At 32.5% G+C, this 16,994-nt stretch overlaps 1 protein-coding gene and 1 long non-coding RNA gene across 2 annotated transcripts in view; both read right to left on the bottom strand.

The window, feature by feature from the left end:
* LOC143082118 (uncharacterized) overlaps positions 1–16,994 on the bottom strand; it is a 153,321-nt gene that overhangs the window by 15,896 nt on the left and 120,431 nt on the right. The window contains exons 13-14 of the mRNA XM_076257675.1: positions 2,502–2,651; positions 1,156–1,286 (exon numbers count right to left, since the gene is read on the bottom strand). Coding sequence (XP_076113790.1) covers positions 1,156–1,286; positions 2,502–2,651 — 281 coding nt within the window. The remainder of the gene's footprint in view (positions 1–1,155; positions 1,287–2,501; positions 2,652–16,994) is intronic.
* Positions 8,418–16,983, bottom strand: LOC143082120 (uncharacterized). Its single transcript, XR_012980281.1, has 3 exons — positions 16,837–16,983; positions 15,437–15,454; positions 8,418–13,152 (listed from the first exon to the last, which is right to left on the bottom strand). It is a non-coding gene; the product is annotated as an uncharacterized LOC143082120 (long non-coding RNA).

Below are 16,994 nucleotides of genomic sequence, written 5' to 3' on the forward strand. Positions count from 1 at the left end.
ACAAATTATTTAACAAAAACAATTTGTGTTTATCTTTTAAAACAAAAAAGTTATGTCGTTCTTTTGAAAGGAAAAATACTGCCACAAATCCGAATTTTGAGCAAATATACAAAATTTCGACCTTATTTAACTCAAAAAGTACCACATGAATGTATATTTTTTATTACATATTTGATTTAATCATGCAAAAATTAGCCTATATGGAAATTTCCATCGAACTGTAAATACAGGATCAAAACTGTATCGTATGCCCTTAAATATTCACAGTTAAAACATCTACACACATCATATGTAGGTAAAGGAGACACATCTACACTTATCAAAATTTAGGTTGTTAAAGGAGATAAAATTGAGAATGGAAATGGGGAATGTGCCAAAGAGACAACAACCCGACCATTGAAAAAAACAACAGCAGAAGGTCACCAACAGGTCTTCAATGTAGCGAGAAATTCCCGCACCCGGAGGCGTCTTTCAGCTGGCCCCTAAACAAATATATACTAGTTCAGTGATAATGAACGCCATACTAATTTCCAAATTGTACACAAGAAACTAAAATTAAAATGGTACAAGATTAACAAAGGCCAGAGGCTTCTGACTTGAGATAGGCGCAAAAAATGCGGCGGGGTTAAACATGTTTGTGAGATCTCAACCCTCCCCCTATGCCTCTAGCCAATGTAGAAAAGTAAACGCATAACAATACGCACATTAAAATTCAGTCCAAGAGAAGTCCGAGTCTGATGTCAGAAGATGTAACCAAAGAAAATAAACAAAATGACAATAATACATAAATAACAACAGACTACTAGCAGTTAACTGACATGCCAGCACCAGACTTCAATTAAACTGACTGAAAGATTATGATTTCATCATATGAACATAAGGCACAATCCTTCCCGTTAGGGGTTTAGTATCATACCATCATAACATATATGAGAAGAACATAACCCGTGTCATGCCAACAACTGTTTTTTTTAATAAATGTGTTTAGTTCCGATGCAAAGACCCTATAAGTGAATCAATATTAACGCCAAAATATGCAATCTTTAATGACCTGACACATCAAAACTTACCAGAAATTCAATGAAGAAGACACATATAGCCGTATCAGTGATTCTTTGAAAAAAAGAGACATGTATGTATCTTAGTAACACTTACCGGCGATTCTTTAGGTGATGGAGACATGCCTCCACTCTCGATGTCTAGCGAACTGGCTTTTGCTGATGAAGCAAATTTTTTACGTAAATTTGTTGCAGAAAGGGCATATTTATCATCAGGACTTCTAGAACCTGTTCAATAGTATGTGTGTTAGTAAAGACATGCTATATTATATTAATGTTAAAGATGCATTTATCAACATTAGTAAAAGCTAGTTTGTTAGGCTATACTTATAATAATCAGGAAAACGACTGATTTATTAATGTTAGTTAATGCAATTTAAAAAAATAAAATCATTGCAGTAACAAACGGAAGCTAATAGACAATATGGAAAATATTCTGACCTTGATTCTAAATTCTAAAGGTAAAAGTTTAAAGACTAAAATAAAGAGAAAAAAAGGGAACTTTTTGATATTATCAAATCAATGCAATTTCAATGTGATACAGATGTTCTCTCTTGTTAATATATAGCAAAGGAGTATGTTCGATAAGGTCCTAAAATGGCCCCCTTTTTTAGCGTCAATTTCAAATTCGGATTTATTGACCAATATCAGGATAAATTATAGCTAATACATTGACTAGATAGGATATAAGCCATTTTATTGAAAATTTCACGTTTCTGCGTTTCATTATGACGTCACAAGTTGTACTCATATTGATTTTTCACGAAAAAATCAATCAAAATGGGTAAATTTCCATAGATTATTGGACAGGAAACATAGAGCGCATACGTCGACAACAAAGATCTTTTAAAATAATGTTTGTGAAGACATTTCACATGTCTTATTTGAATATTAAGCTTGTCGACGCCTGCGCTCTATCTTTCCTGGTCCTTTATTTGGTTGAAATCCAGCTAATTTTGTCAAATTTCACAAAAATCCCTTATCTTGACCTTTTTGGGATGTAAAAATCAAGGTGTTAGAATTAAACTTTGACAAAAACAGTTCTGTTTAACTTTCTCACATGTCTTTAAGGCAACTTAAAGCATTTATTGTCTTGTAACTATGAACTTTATAATTGGGGCCAAATATGGCCCTTACCGAACTTCCTCCTTTAGCATTTTTTTTCATTCTTTAAGGGACATAACTTTAGAATGGTGAAAGTGACACCACCCAAAATTCTAGCTGGATCTACATTTAACTATAATAAGTATAGTGTATACATATGTTTCATACCTTTTGGTTGAGGCAAACTAATGTTAAAGAAGGGATACTAACTTTGGGACATAAGTACAGACAGACAAGGGGGCTTACATAACAGCCACATTTAAGATTTAGGAATATTGTCTGCAAAATTATAATTTCATGCAAAAATATGTATAATAAAATGGATAATTAAATGTTCACCTCGTAAACATGTGTTAGTGAATGAACTACTTTTCTTCTTTGTAGTTTCATCTATGGCAAGAAGATGTTTTGAGGGTTCTGGGGCATCTAGTGAAAAGCTTTTCATGCGAGCATTCAGTTTTTTTCTCCTCGTCTTCGGACTTTGGCTAACTGTAATTAGAAAAATAACAAATTTGCAAAATAAGCAGTTTAATATATAGAGAATAATACATGGCAAAATCCGTATCATATGTCGTATCATCCCGAGACATCAATATCAGCCCAAGGGCCTTTAGGCCTGAGGGATGATATTGGTCGAGAGTGATACAGCATGTGATACGGATTTTGCCATGTATTATACACTTTATCATATATTTCAACAGAAGAGTATTATATTATATGAACTGTTTTCTGATCCATAGCACTGGGTTACCTTCAGTTCTACTTTTGTCTTGTTTCAAAGGCCTTAAAAGAACTGCTCAATTACTTATCCGAAGCACCTGGGTTACCTTACAATTTGCGTGCTGTTGTTCTAAAAATATATATTGTTTATTATTGTATTAATTTGTGTGTTTTGTATTTTTCATAGTTGCATTTAGTGTGCCAAAAAATATGAAAACTTGACGTTCATGACGTCACATACAATGTGAAAACTCGACGTTCGTGACGTCACATACCAAACAATGACGTCATTCAAAAAATTTACCTATTTTGAGGAAAATTTTTCTCAAGCAAAAAAAAAAAACTATGTAAAAAAAAAAAAAAAAAAAAAAAGTAGGGGTGTGATAAAGGGTAGAGGTGTGATAAAGGGTATGTGATAAAGGGTAGGGGTGTGATAAAGGGTATGCGATAAAGGATGCGCATCAAAGTTGCGCGATATGGATTATACAGCAGGCTATTTATCACATATGCAAAAATACTGTATTTACTACTAAACATATGATAAATACTGGTAACAGTCTGCTGGTTCAAAATATTGGTGCTTTTTGATTGTTTTAATATCTATATTGTATAATATATTTGTGTAACAATAAATAACATTCAAAGTATAAGACACATTTACGATGGAGGTTATATTGAAAGTTTCTTTATCCTCCATTCTTTTGCCTATATCACCCTACTCATTCGCTCTGTAATTCTTATATTACACTTTAAGACGTGAGCAGACATCCTTAGCGATGTTCCAATGTCTGACGGAAAGGTATCATAGACACCACAATGTGTGCGGAGTCATTATTAAGCTTGCTTTTGTCAAGCATAAAAAAGTCTACGTAAGGCAAAGACCAGTAATCGAACTATAATCCGATTATCCCTTTTTGTAGAGATATACATCTTAAAATATCAGCCGCTTAACATAAAACAAACTTTTTAGCTCTTTCATGCAGGATACAGACTGATATTTCACAATATCAATGCGTAGAAAAAACAGATAATCAAGAATGACTTAAAATGCTATTTATAGGATAGAGACCGCCATAGAGAGGAAAACCTGGTTTTACCTACTAAACAATCCCCTGTGGTAGAACCACTTATAACAAGAAGTAATTGTAACAGGATGCTGTTACGAAGTCTCCCAAACAAAGCTCCCATATTAATTTGACTTGTTTAAATGTCCCATACAAGAATATATATGGTTTAAGGGTGGGGATCTTGACCGTTTACAAGTTTTCAAACAAGAGGGGGTGGGGTGACCCCCTAGGGACTTCCCTTTTATTTCATTTCATTTATTTTATTGTCCCCTACAAGAATATATATGGTTTAGGGGTGGGGATCTGGACCGTTTACAAGATAATAGAACATTCTCAAATTGAGCGGGGTAGGGGTAACCCCCATGGACTCTCCCTATATTTCAGTTGTTGTGTTTTATTGTTCCATACAAGAATATACATGGTTTAGGGGTGGGGATATGGACCGTTTACAAGTTTTCAAACACGACGGGGTGGGGTGACCCCCTAGGGACTTCCTTTTGATTTCTTTTTATTAGTTTTATTGTCCCCTACAAGAATATATATGGTTTAGGGGTGGGGATCTGGACCGTTTACAAGATAATAGCACATTCTCAAATTAAATGGGGTGGAGGTGACCCCCAGGGACTTCCCTTTAATTTCATTCCATTTGTTTTATTGTCCCCTACATTAATATATATGGTTTAGGGGTGGGGATCTGGACCGTTTACAAGATAATAGCACATTCTCAAATTGAACGGGGTGGGGGTGACCCCCAGGGACTTCTCCTTTAATTCATTAAATTTGTTTTATTGTCCCATTCAAGAATATACATGGTTTAGGGGTGGGGATTTAGACCCTTTACAAGATAATAGCATATTCTCAAATTTAAGGGGGTGGGGATGACCCCCTAGAGATTCCCCCTTTATTTCACGTGATTTGTTTTATTGTCACTTGATCATTTCTGAAGACTGTGTGTGTTTATCACTTAAAGTTTTAAAGTTATATTCATTTGAAAATTTTCTAAAATAAAATCCCATAGGGTTCTATAGTAAACCCCTCCCTTCTTTTAGCCCCCCAAAATACCCCTTAATAGACCCCAATGCACAAACGAACGATTGATGGCTCACCTAGACATGTTAGTCTAACATTTTATGAAATCCTAAGTAAATCTGACAAGTAGTTTTGGAGAAACGCTGCGGACAGGTTCATTTTTTAAAGTGGCGGAAAAAGAAAAAGAAAAAGAAAAAGAAAAAGAAAAAGAAGAATAATAAAAATAATAAGAACTGAGCAAAAACAATAAGTCTCCAAACTTTGTTTGGGAGACTTAATAATGTATCCTTCAATTAATATCTTGCAGAAGTATTCAATCTCTAAATGAACCTTTATGTCTCCTTCTTTCAGAAGTGGCGGATCCAGGGGGGGGGTTCCGGGGGTGCGCACCCCCCCTTTATTTTTGCCGATCAATGCATTTGTATCGGGACATATGTTTTGCACCCCCCCCTTTGCCCTGGGTGCCCTGGGTTAGCACCCCTCCCTTTCGAAAATTCCTGCATCCGCCCCTGTTTCAGTAACTTTGGATATGAAAATACAGTGACATCCTTGTTTCCTTTGATATATAAAAATTACCCAGTATATCATTGTTATTCTGTGTATGTTCTTTTACCCATAATCCCCTTTTAAATCCTAACAATATTTGAACTTCAATGGTCTCTGTATTCTAAGCTCACAGCCTTTTAGTATTCTAATGAAAATGGCTGAAATAGTGTACATTTACTGCCTGTATAGTTGGTTTCTTTTGAATAAGAGAAATTATATTAAGTGTAAACTAAATAAACATCAATGTTTGACCAACAATATTAAAGTTTTACCAACAAAATTCATGTTTTACCAACAATATAAAAGTTTGAATAACAGTATAAACATTTGACCAACAGCATAAACGTCTGAACAAAGATATGAATGTTTGACCACAAGAGCAATGGCAACTTTAAAGAGTAGTATTATGATATCCAGATTTAATATGTCAACTTTTGTCCACCTAAACTGGGTAATTTTTCTGATCTGGGATTGCTGATCATTTCATGTCAATAGGCAAAACTGTTAAAATTGGCACGAAATGCCATTTTTTAAAAAGGTCCCTTCAATCATGGAATGATTTTACACCTTCAGATATTTCTGTTCAGTCAACTGTGTATTCTTTAGAAAATCCTAGTTTGGCATATAATAAACAAAATGCTTTCTAACCTGACATGGAGCGAAAAATATTCAGATTATTGATGCACAGACCAGAAAGCATAATATAGATATAGGAAGATGTGGTGTGAGTGCCAATGAGACAACTCTCCGTCCAAGTCACAATTTATAAAAGTAAACCATTATAATGCCCGAACTCTAGTCCAAGGGGGACATACAACTTGTCACTCAGAGACCTGAACTCCAAATAAGCCGTCATAAAGATTGTGTATTGATAGACATTAGGTAGATCTTCACATTGACATTCTGGCCATTTCTTCCTGACACTTACTAAGATTGTGTATTGATAGACATTAGGTAGATCTTCACATTGACATTCTGGGCATTTCTTCCTGACACTTACTAAGATTGTGTATTGATAGACATTAGGTAGATCTTCACATTGACATTCTGGCCATTTCTTCCTGACACTTACTATCTATCTCAAAATATCAACAATTAACTGAATTTTACCATTGCATTCTATTTTAGCCAAGTTGTTTGTTGGTGGCAAAAATAACTACTTAATACTAGAGTTGATACACTGAGGATCACTCAAGTCAAGTATGTTAGAATATGATCCTGTTAACTATGATGACTGACACCAAGTGATGATCCACATTATAGCCGAAAAACAGTTTTCCAGACTGATTTTGCATTAAACAAAATAATTTTAGTGGACACTGCAGGTAATACAGGTATATTTCTATCTCATCTGTGAGATTGATGGATGTTTTTGAATAACCCTTCACATCATTTCAATTCCTTCAGTTACTGTATTATGACAGCCTCTGTTGTCAAATGGTTTAGGTAAATAGAGGAACAAGGGCACAATTGGTGCCCATATGCATACCTACAATCTATCCAATAAACTTGACTGTTAAAACAAAGAATGTAAGGCAAAATTATACTCATCAATAATCTAGCATATTTACCTTTTTGTATTGCAGAAAAAGGCTTTAAATGACAGCAAATATATTGGCAATCAGATTTATTTTACAATGTCTTGTGAACATTTATCTGAATAGATACTGTTTAAACTAACTTTTAGGTCAAATAAAATTGAAAAAAGTCAACGGTCTTATTGTGAGATTGTCCTCAAGATATTGAGCTGTGGATTCCTGTTATTGTAGGATTGCTGTCACACTAACTTTTATCCTTTATCATCTTATTCATCTTTTGCTCCATCACTGAAATTTTATTCTATTTTCAAGAAGAGTTACAACTTGAATCTTATTCAATTTAATTGAACAAAAATAAATGCATCCTAATAACCAATCACAACAAAACATGTCACTGGTCAGATATTCCTGCATCGAACATAATTTGTCATCTTTGCAAGAATAATGTAGAGGATGAACTTCACTATCTTATTCAGAAGTGTCCATCAAACAATAAGAAATCTTCCAATTTAGCACAGAACGAATGCCCCTGGCCTGTGAAAATCAGTCCTTTTGATTTTTGTGAATTTTGTAATACATGTACAATCTTGAGAAAAAATTGAAGAATCATGAATTCGGTCTATTGTAAATGACAAATCTCAATTTGGATGACTGAATAAGTTCATTCTCACATCTTGCAGAATATTTTGTTTGTTTGTTTGTTTGTGTTTTAACACCATTTTTAAGCACTGCTTTTGGGCTTTTTTGTAAAGGCCAGTTTTTATTGATGGAGGAAGCCGGAGTGCCTGGAGAAAACCATGACCTTCGATAGGGAAACTGTCAATCCTACTCAATTTATATTAGAGTTGAGTGCCACCGCACAAGCAGATTCAATCTCACAACCTCAGTGTTGACTGGCTAGTGATAACAGTAGTAACTACTTAGACCACTCAGCCACCAAGGCCCCTTTGCAGAATAAATCATCACTAAACTAAACTAAAAGGCAGCTGTATAGAAATATTGCTATATGTTTTCCAAAAGTATTAGGTATTTATAGTAGCAGTTATTTGAGTGTTTGCTCTGCCAGCAAAGCACCCTTCTAGTTGATTTCTTTTGTTATCTGTTTGTTTATTTTTGGGTTATCTTTTGTGTTTATGTATACATAAAATAACGAAGATGTAATATGATTGCCAATTAGACATCTCTCCATTCTATGTTTGTACAAATTGAGTAACCTTGTGTACATGGATGTGATAGAGGAAAATGAAGTGTTTTGTCTTTTATGTATAGATTGGTAAACTCCAGCACTAATTATCAAGGATTTATACTTAAACTGATGTGTCTAAACTCACTAAAACTCAAGGGAGACAATAAAATATGGTAAAATATGCTTTTATTGTTTAAAGAAAATATAACAAAAATAAAAAAAAACTGGGTTAAGTAAGACTTTCTCTTTCTAATACACATTACTTTCAATACATACCTTAATACATTTTTTTTTCACAATTTGTCAAACATCAATTTAAAAAAAAAGGTAATGGAGGTAAATAAAATACAAGTATGCTTCCTCATATCAAGTCTTTGGCAATAGAAGGCAAAACTGCATCTTCCCCTTAAAACACATCAAGAAAATGGTGTTAAATTATTTTGTTTTGGAATTTTATTCAATAGAATTAACTTGATCACAAATTTGAAATTCAATCTAAGGGTTCTGAATTTCAACTGGAACTAAATTATTTAATATAAATATCAAATGGAAATTATACGTTTCTAATGTATCGAATGAACCTCAAACTTGTTTAATATAAATAACAAATGGAAATTATATGTTTCTTTGTATCGAATGAACCTCAAACTTGTCAAAAACAATCTTAAATGTCTCTCAAATTATATTCATCATTAGGTATTCCAGTTTGGCATGTCAGTAATTCCATCTTATTTAATAAAAATAATATTTATCTTTAAACATATGGCCATCAAATTTGTTCCTTCAAGAAAGTAAAATAGCAGAAAACATAAAAAAAACAAGGGCAATAATACATCATCAAAATGATTTTTCTAAAGCATCTGATATTAGTGTTACATACCAGAAGAAGAAGAATAAGGGGCATAACCTTTCTATCAGACTTTCCATGTGGTATCTCATAACTCAAAATGTAAGCATGAAAATACAGTCTCAAAATATCTGTTTTAATTTAAGATAGTTACATTTCTTTAAGAAAACAGGATAAATTTTAATTTTTTCCTGTCAAAAGTAATTGTGTGCTTAAAATATTTTTGTTTAAATTAATTAAAAGAACAACATATATTATTCATATAAAAATAAGAAGATGTAGTATGATTGCCATGTACAACAATCCACAAGAGTTCAAATGATGAAATTATATTTTTGTTCGTGGATAGTTCAGACTGAAGATATAGTTTACCAGAAAAACAGAAAAATTAGGTCAAACTGACCATCTAGAATGGAATAATTTTTCTGGCTTGAGGTTGGACAGGTCTCTGACAGGTACTTAAATACAACATGTACATATATACATTGTAAAATAAATTACAAGAGTGCACACGCTGAAATGTCTCGCCTTCTATACTAATCATTGATATTATGTAGATAGTCCTAAGTATAAAGCTTTATTACAACTGTCTCATAAACTTAACATTAACCAAGATAACTAAACAAACACCAATGAACCATGAAAATGAGGTCAAGGTCAGATGAACCATGCCAGGCAGAAATGTACAGCTAACAATGCTTCTATACAACATATATAGTTGACCTATTACCTATAGTTTAAGAAAAATAGACCAAAACACAAAAACTTAACACTGTGCAATGAACCGTAAAAATGAGGTCAGGGTCAAAAGAAACCTGCGCTACTGACATAAAGATCATAAAATATATTCATACACCAAATATAGTTGACCTATGGCATATAGTATTAGATAAAAAGACCAAAACTCAAAAACTTAACTTTGACCACTGAACCATGTAAATGAGGTCAAGGTCACATGACATCTGCCCGCTAGACATGTACACCTTACAATCATTCCATATAATAAATATAGTAGACCTATTGCATATAGTATGAATAAAACAGACCAAAACACAAAAATTTAACTATAACCACTGAACCATGAAAATGAGGTCAAGGTCACATGACATCTGCCCGCTAGACATGTACACCTTACAATCATTCCATACAACAAATATAGTAGACCTATTGCATATAGTATGAAAAAAACAGACCAAAACACAAAAATTTAACTATAACCACTGAACCATGAAAATGAGGTCAAGGTCAGATGACACCTGCCAGTTGGACATGTACACCTTACAGTCCTTCCATACACCAAATATACTAGCCCTATTGCTTATAGTATCTGAGATATGGACTTGACCACCAAAACTTAACCTTGTTCACTGATCCATAAAATGAGGTCGAGGTCAAGTGAAAACTGTCTGACAGACATGAGTACCTTGCAAGGTACGCACATATCAAATATAGTTATCCTATTACTTATAATAACAGAGAATTCAACATTACAAAAAATTTGAACTTTTTTTTCAAGTGGTCACTGAACCATGAAAATGAGGTCAAGGACATTGGACATGTGACTGACGGAAACTTCGTAACATGAGGCATCTTTATACAAAGTATGAAGCATCCAGGTCTTCCACCTTCTAAAATATAAAGCTTTAAAGAAGTTAGCTAACACCGCCGCCGCCGCCGCCGCCGCCGGATCACTATCCCTATGTCGAGCTTTCTGCAACAAAAGTTGCAGGCTCGACAATAAAATGATTGGTGCTCTGTGCAAACTGACATTATATAAAGGTAAAACCAAGAAAAATAATAAAACTGTTACAACATCAGAACAAGGCTTAGGTCTTGTTTACTCTGAGGTTACAAGAGCGCAATTATTTGTAATGCATTTTCCATAGGGTACCAGTGGTATTTCATATTTTATTTCTCAAAGACTACACAAACTATGTAGTTCCTGTAATAAAATGTACTAGAAATGCCAGTGTTGCATAATAGCTAAAAATATGTATAGACATGATGCAAAATTTGACTTAAAATGCAGTTGAAAACAATTGTCTTTTTTCACTCTCTTAATGAAAAAGGAATATTTTTAATGGCTACAATGTGCAGAAATGGAAGATATTTTCTACACTTTGTAAAATGTGAAATTTGATTTTGTGGATTAAAACATAATTAGATAAGCTTTTCGTTTAAAAGTAATTCCAATCTGTATCATCCAATTAGATGCTGCACAGGATTCTATTTTAAGTACCATATTAGGGTAAAACAAGAATGTGTTCCCCAGTACATTGATACCCCATCTGCACTATCATTTTCTATGTTCAATGGACCATGAAAATGAGGGAAAATCTCTAATTTGGCATTAAAATTAGAAAGATCATATCATAGGGAACATGTGTACTAAGTTTCAAGTTGATTGGACTTCAACTTCATCAAAAACTACCTTGATTAAAAACTTTAACCTGAAGCGGGACAGACTCATGGACGAACAGACGAACGAACAAACTCATGAACGAACGGACGAAAGAACGAACAGACAGACAGACGCACAGACCAAAATAACATAATACCCATAAATGGGGCATAATAAATGGGGCATAAAAAACTTATAAAAGGGACAGTAAAATGTTAACAAATAATTGCGCTCTTGTAACTCTAAGCAACAATCATATCAGTAGAAAAAGGGAGATAAACCTATGAAATACAGGTTACACTTTAACAAGATATTATTTCAATACTTTCATTATTTTCAAATATGAAATCGTTTGTTTTTTCATTGTCTGCTTGTTTGGCAGTAACAGAACTTTCATTAAATCTTACAACAGATTATACAAATCTTAATGAAATAATACCTTGTTATATATCATAAATTAAAATTAAAAAAAAAATGGGAATTTTCAGCTATATTCAAATATTTCAAATATAATAAGACTTGAGTGACAACAATAATAAACAAACTGATTAGAAAGACAAATGTATAACCATGGTAACACAATGTTAAATATGGAATCTCATTTAACAACAATGATACAAACATGAGGACTGGTTCAGATTTAAATAAATAATTATATCTAATTTAATAGGAAAATTTGTGTTTGATCTGGATTTAAAAAAAAAATATGTCCAGTAATCCCCTATCTTTATTTGATGTTATGGAAGTATTGAATTTTAATCAATTCTATCTTAAAATGTTTCCTCAATAAGAACACAAACCCATATAAAATAACTTTAATTTCTTTAATTTCAATGTATTTCAACAAAAAAACCCAGGTCTGTGTCAATTTGAAAGTACATTTAAACCCTGAAAGCTTTTACAGAATTCTAAGAAAAATCTATTGTCAATTGAACATTTAGACACCCCAGCTACCTTAATTCTAATATTTTTAAAAAAACAGAAAACATTTAAAACTTAAAAAATAACAATATAATTGAACCTGTTTCATAAGTCTGCTTTTAAGTTCAAAAGTAAAAAAAAAAAACTTTTCCTATAAGAATCTAAATAATTCTTTTAGGCAATGCTCTTGGCTCATTTTAACATGGATAGGCATCATATTTGTTAACGTTTACATCTTTCTGCATCTAGTGTAACGATATAGACAAATATTATGCCACAACCCATGTTAAAATGAACATAGAGCATGGCATAATGAGCATTAAAATATAAAATCTGAACCATATACAACATGAAATAAATATGATATTGATAGCCGGTTTGTGATTTAAAAAAATATTTACATCTAAATAAATAATAAAATTAAGTACATCAATGAACAAAAAATGTACAACAAATATCACAAGTCTAATTAGAGTTGCCTCCCCTACCATACACAATTCTCTACAAACATGATTAATGTACGAATGTGTTGAGTCTAAATCATTGTGAAGTTTCTATATATAGGGAATTATCTCTCCATCTTAAAGCCATAAATAAGTTAATATAGCAACCACAGCAACTTTCCACATCATAGAAGAATATTACTAAACGATGCCGTTATGGATCGTATTTTTTTTGGCCTAGTCATTTTGTAGTTCTTCTTAAAGTCTGATCCAAGAGACTGATCAACAAAGTCTGTTTAGAAGAAAAGAAATAATTTTAAAATGTGCTGAATTTCTATTAATAGCATGCATGAATTATAAGCATCTGCTGAGTTCAATGGTTCATCCATCCCATAATAGTTTGCCTTGTAAATTGTGTGAAAATATATAAGGGGATTTTAATACACCTATAAAAAATAATAGAATTATATATATTTTTACGAATCTAAGTTTCACTTTTTCATGCTTACCCACAATCTCCTTAATCAATAACTGTTTGTTTGTGTGTATGTATGTTTCCTCTGTTAACATTTTTATATAAGTTTTTTTCATCTTACATATAAACTTATCATTTATATATCTTTGGCTTAGTAAGTTTTAGTTCAGAGTTCTGGGCTTAAAACACCAAACACAGTATAATGATCAGGTTAAATTCCAAGTCTCAGAGTACGATAATTGTATTGAAAACTTTTATGGCTACAAATACAGGTGTTCATTTTTTATTATCAAACAAAGTAGTACTGTAAATGGCATAGAGGCAGCAACCCAAAAACACACAGACAAAAAAAAGTTTTTTAGTATTGTTAATCAATATCAATGTTTTAGCATCCTATAAAATATAAGGAAATTTGGTGTTTATGACTGATCTTTGACACATGTAGGTACTGTTCCTAGACTGGAATCGGGAAGAGGTTAAGAGCTTGAAATGTTGTATACACATATATTTATTGTTGAAGACCATATGTTGAGACCTAAAGGTGTTTTTTATTGGTCACTCTGTTGCTGCTTCATTCACCTATATCCAACATTTCATTTACATCCTAAGTGTCTATTCAATATGAGAGCTTTAAAAATCTTGTATAATTGTAAATAAATCAAACAAAGACTCCAAAAGATGTACTATCTATTTCTAAAAGATGTTACCAGTGTCCTAATAGTACCATGCAACTATGTTTTAAAATTACAGTTACTTTAATACAGTAATTATATTTAAGTATTGTCATGCAACAATTTATGTTAGACAACTTTACCAATTTTAAAATTCATGTATTTTCTAGACTTTGTGTATGTGTTGTGAATTATAGGTACATGTAGTATCAAAACCATCATCTGAGTTCTAAACAGTATAAAAGTTAATGCAAAAATCACAAATACTATTCAGAGGCAATAATTTAAAGGTACAGTTCAGAGGTTACATTCAAGTGGAGGCAACTCATGCATGCAAATATTAGTGTTGTCAGTCATATTAGTTGTAGAACACATTAACTCATGCAGCACATTTATATTAACATTTAAACACTGTATATTTAGCCTGTTGACTATTTGATTCTATCCAGCTAAATTGTCTGATACTATTCCACTGATTTTTGTTAATTAGCCGGACCTATAAAAAACCCTAAATGAATCATCTAATTTACTTGTTTACTAGATGCAAACATATGTTCTTCTGACTGAAGCAGATCTTCAATGAAAAAAAGGGAATATTTGGAAATTTATAGATTTTTAAATGCATACTGGTCTGCAGTGACTTTAAAATAACACATTTGTTTAAAAGGATCTGTAGGGGATGTTAAGGGGTTGACCAAATGCAATAGGGTATAATACTTTCTAGCATTAAGCTAAATGCCTTCATATTCCATTCTTATAATGTCTCTTCTAAGTGCTCTCCTAAATTCATTTATAATAATAGGTTCTTCAACTGTGAAATATTTGCCACTGGTTGCTATGTAAACATTTGTAAAATTTCATCTTATGGCTAAATTTATAAAAGAGAACAAGAGTTTTGAAAACTTCAAAAATTGTTAATATCATCCTATTTAATTAACTATATATAGGAATTAGGTCTAGGTAGTTTTGCAAACTCTGGAAGAATTTGAGAAATAGATGTCAATTTAACATCAAATGTATTCTGGTTTTGTGAGAGTTATTTCCCTTTCTAACCTTTCTACTTCTAGTTTTTAGAATTGTTCAAATACAAGAAAGTGTTTTTTTCTTGATGAAATATTCAGGTTTAAATCTAGTCCAAATAGTTATGATTTCTGGCAAGGGTATTTTTTTTTCTTTCTGGGAAAGCCTTCATACGACAGAAGGGATCCCAGAAAAAGAAAAAAATAGCCTTGCCAGACGTCATAATTATTTGGACTAGATTAAATCCAATTCATAGATGTTTGACATGAAATATACAAATTCTTCCTTTCCAAAAAAGACAACTTCAAAGGGAGATAACTTGGAAATAAATTTGGAATATTGAGGTTCTAGCTGTTAAAATGGTCTACCTATGTTATGGAATTCCATGCCGATAAGTTAAAAGATCATACCCTTGTTGTGTTATTTTCCTTTCAACACAAGAAAACAGCACAGTGATATATACATATATATATAGTTTAATTAACAGCTTTTGAGTTATTTCTAGTTAATAAAGCTTGAAATGTTTATATTGTCAATTTCATTTTAAAATGGTTAATGCATCTTGTCACACTCTCAAACGATTCAACTTAAGTGTAATACTGTCAACAGTTATATTCTTAATAAAGTAAAAACATGATTGCCTTTCATGCATTGTACCATTAGGAAGCAATCATTGTTGAAACGTCAGATTACAATTTGTTCACGCTATGCTTAGATTGCAAAATTCTGAATTTCTTCGCTGTAGAAAACGATTAAAACTCGCAAAAACTGCTGTTAGCAAGATTTATAATACCTTCTATTAAAATACATAAATGGTAAAGGTTACAACAGAACAATTAAGTCTTTGTAAAAGTCAGGTTTGGTGCCTAAGATGATATTCAATAGAAAAGAAAATCTGCCCTTACTAAATATTGAAGTTCTCAAAATAAATGCCTAAAATACTTCATATTTTGATATTTTTTATTAAGGGATCTCTTAAAAGCTGTGCAGGATCATGTATGGATTAAGTTTTCTTACTGGAAGGGAATTTTGTCTGACAATTTTGAGAATCAAGCATGAATTTTATAACTAATTTAAGGTAAAAAACTTAAAACGATAATTTATCTATAATCTTCCAGCAGTATAATCTGATTTTGAGAATCCAACAAGATCAAATTTAAATGTCAATAACAACATGTTTTGTACAAGCCATAAGTGTGACAAGCAAAGTGCTATTGCCTAATATAATGTGCATATGTCTGCGTGAAAAGCAAGTAAATATCATTATTACACTGTAGTATAGATGCATAGCTAAAATAATGCATACTAAGGGGGTAACTAATCCCTATGATTTTTACCTGATGATGAAATATTTGAGGTTTTTGACATACTAAGGGGAGGTAACCCCTATAATTCTTACCTGATGATGATGAAAGACTTGAGGCTTTTGATGTGCTAAGGTGAGTTAACCCCAGTGGCTGATCCAGGGGGAGGGTTCTGGGGGTTTGAACCCCCTTTTTTTGGGGAGCGATCAATGCATTTGAAAGGGGACATATAGTTGTAACCCTTCCTTTGAACTGGGTTGGGACCCCCCCTTTTTAAATGGCTGGATCCGCCCCTGAACCCATATGATAAAACACAGTAAAAACCTTTACCATAGGGGATAACCTCTATAAAACTAACCTAATGGTGAAAGACCTGAGGGTTTTGATATAATAAGGGGAGCTAACTTATGATATAACACAAGGGCAGGTAACCCCTATGACTCTTAGCTGATGATGAAGGACTTGAGGTTTTGATGTACTAAGGGAAGGTAAATCCCATGACTTACCTGATGATGAAGGACTTGAGGTTTTTGATGTAGTAAGGGGAGCTAACCACCAATATAACACAGATAATGCTCACCAAGGGGAGCTAACACCTATGACACTTACCTAATGATTAAATACTTTAGGTTTTTGACGTACTAAGGGGAACTAACCCCAATAA

This window comes from Mytilus galloprovincialis, chromosome 7, assembly GCF_965363235.1.
Source record: "Mytilus galloprovincialis chromosome 7, xbMytGall1.hap1.1, whole genome shotgun sequence".
NCBI lineage: Eukaryota > Metazoa > Mollusca > Bivalvia > Mytilida > Mytilidae > Mytilus > Mytilus galloprovincialis.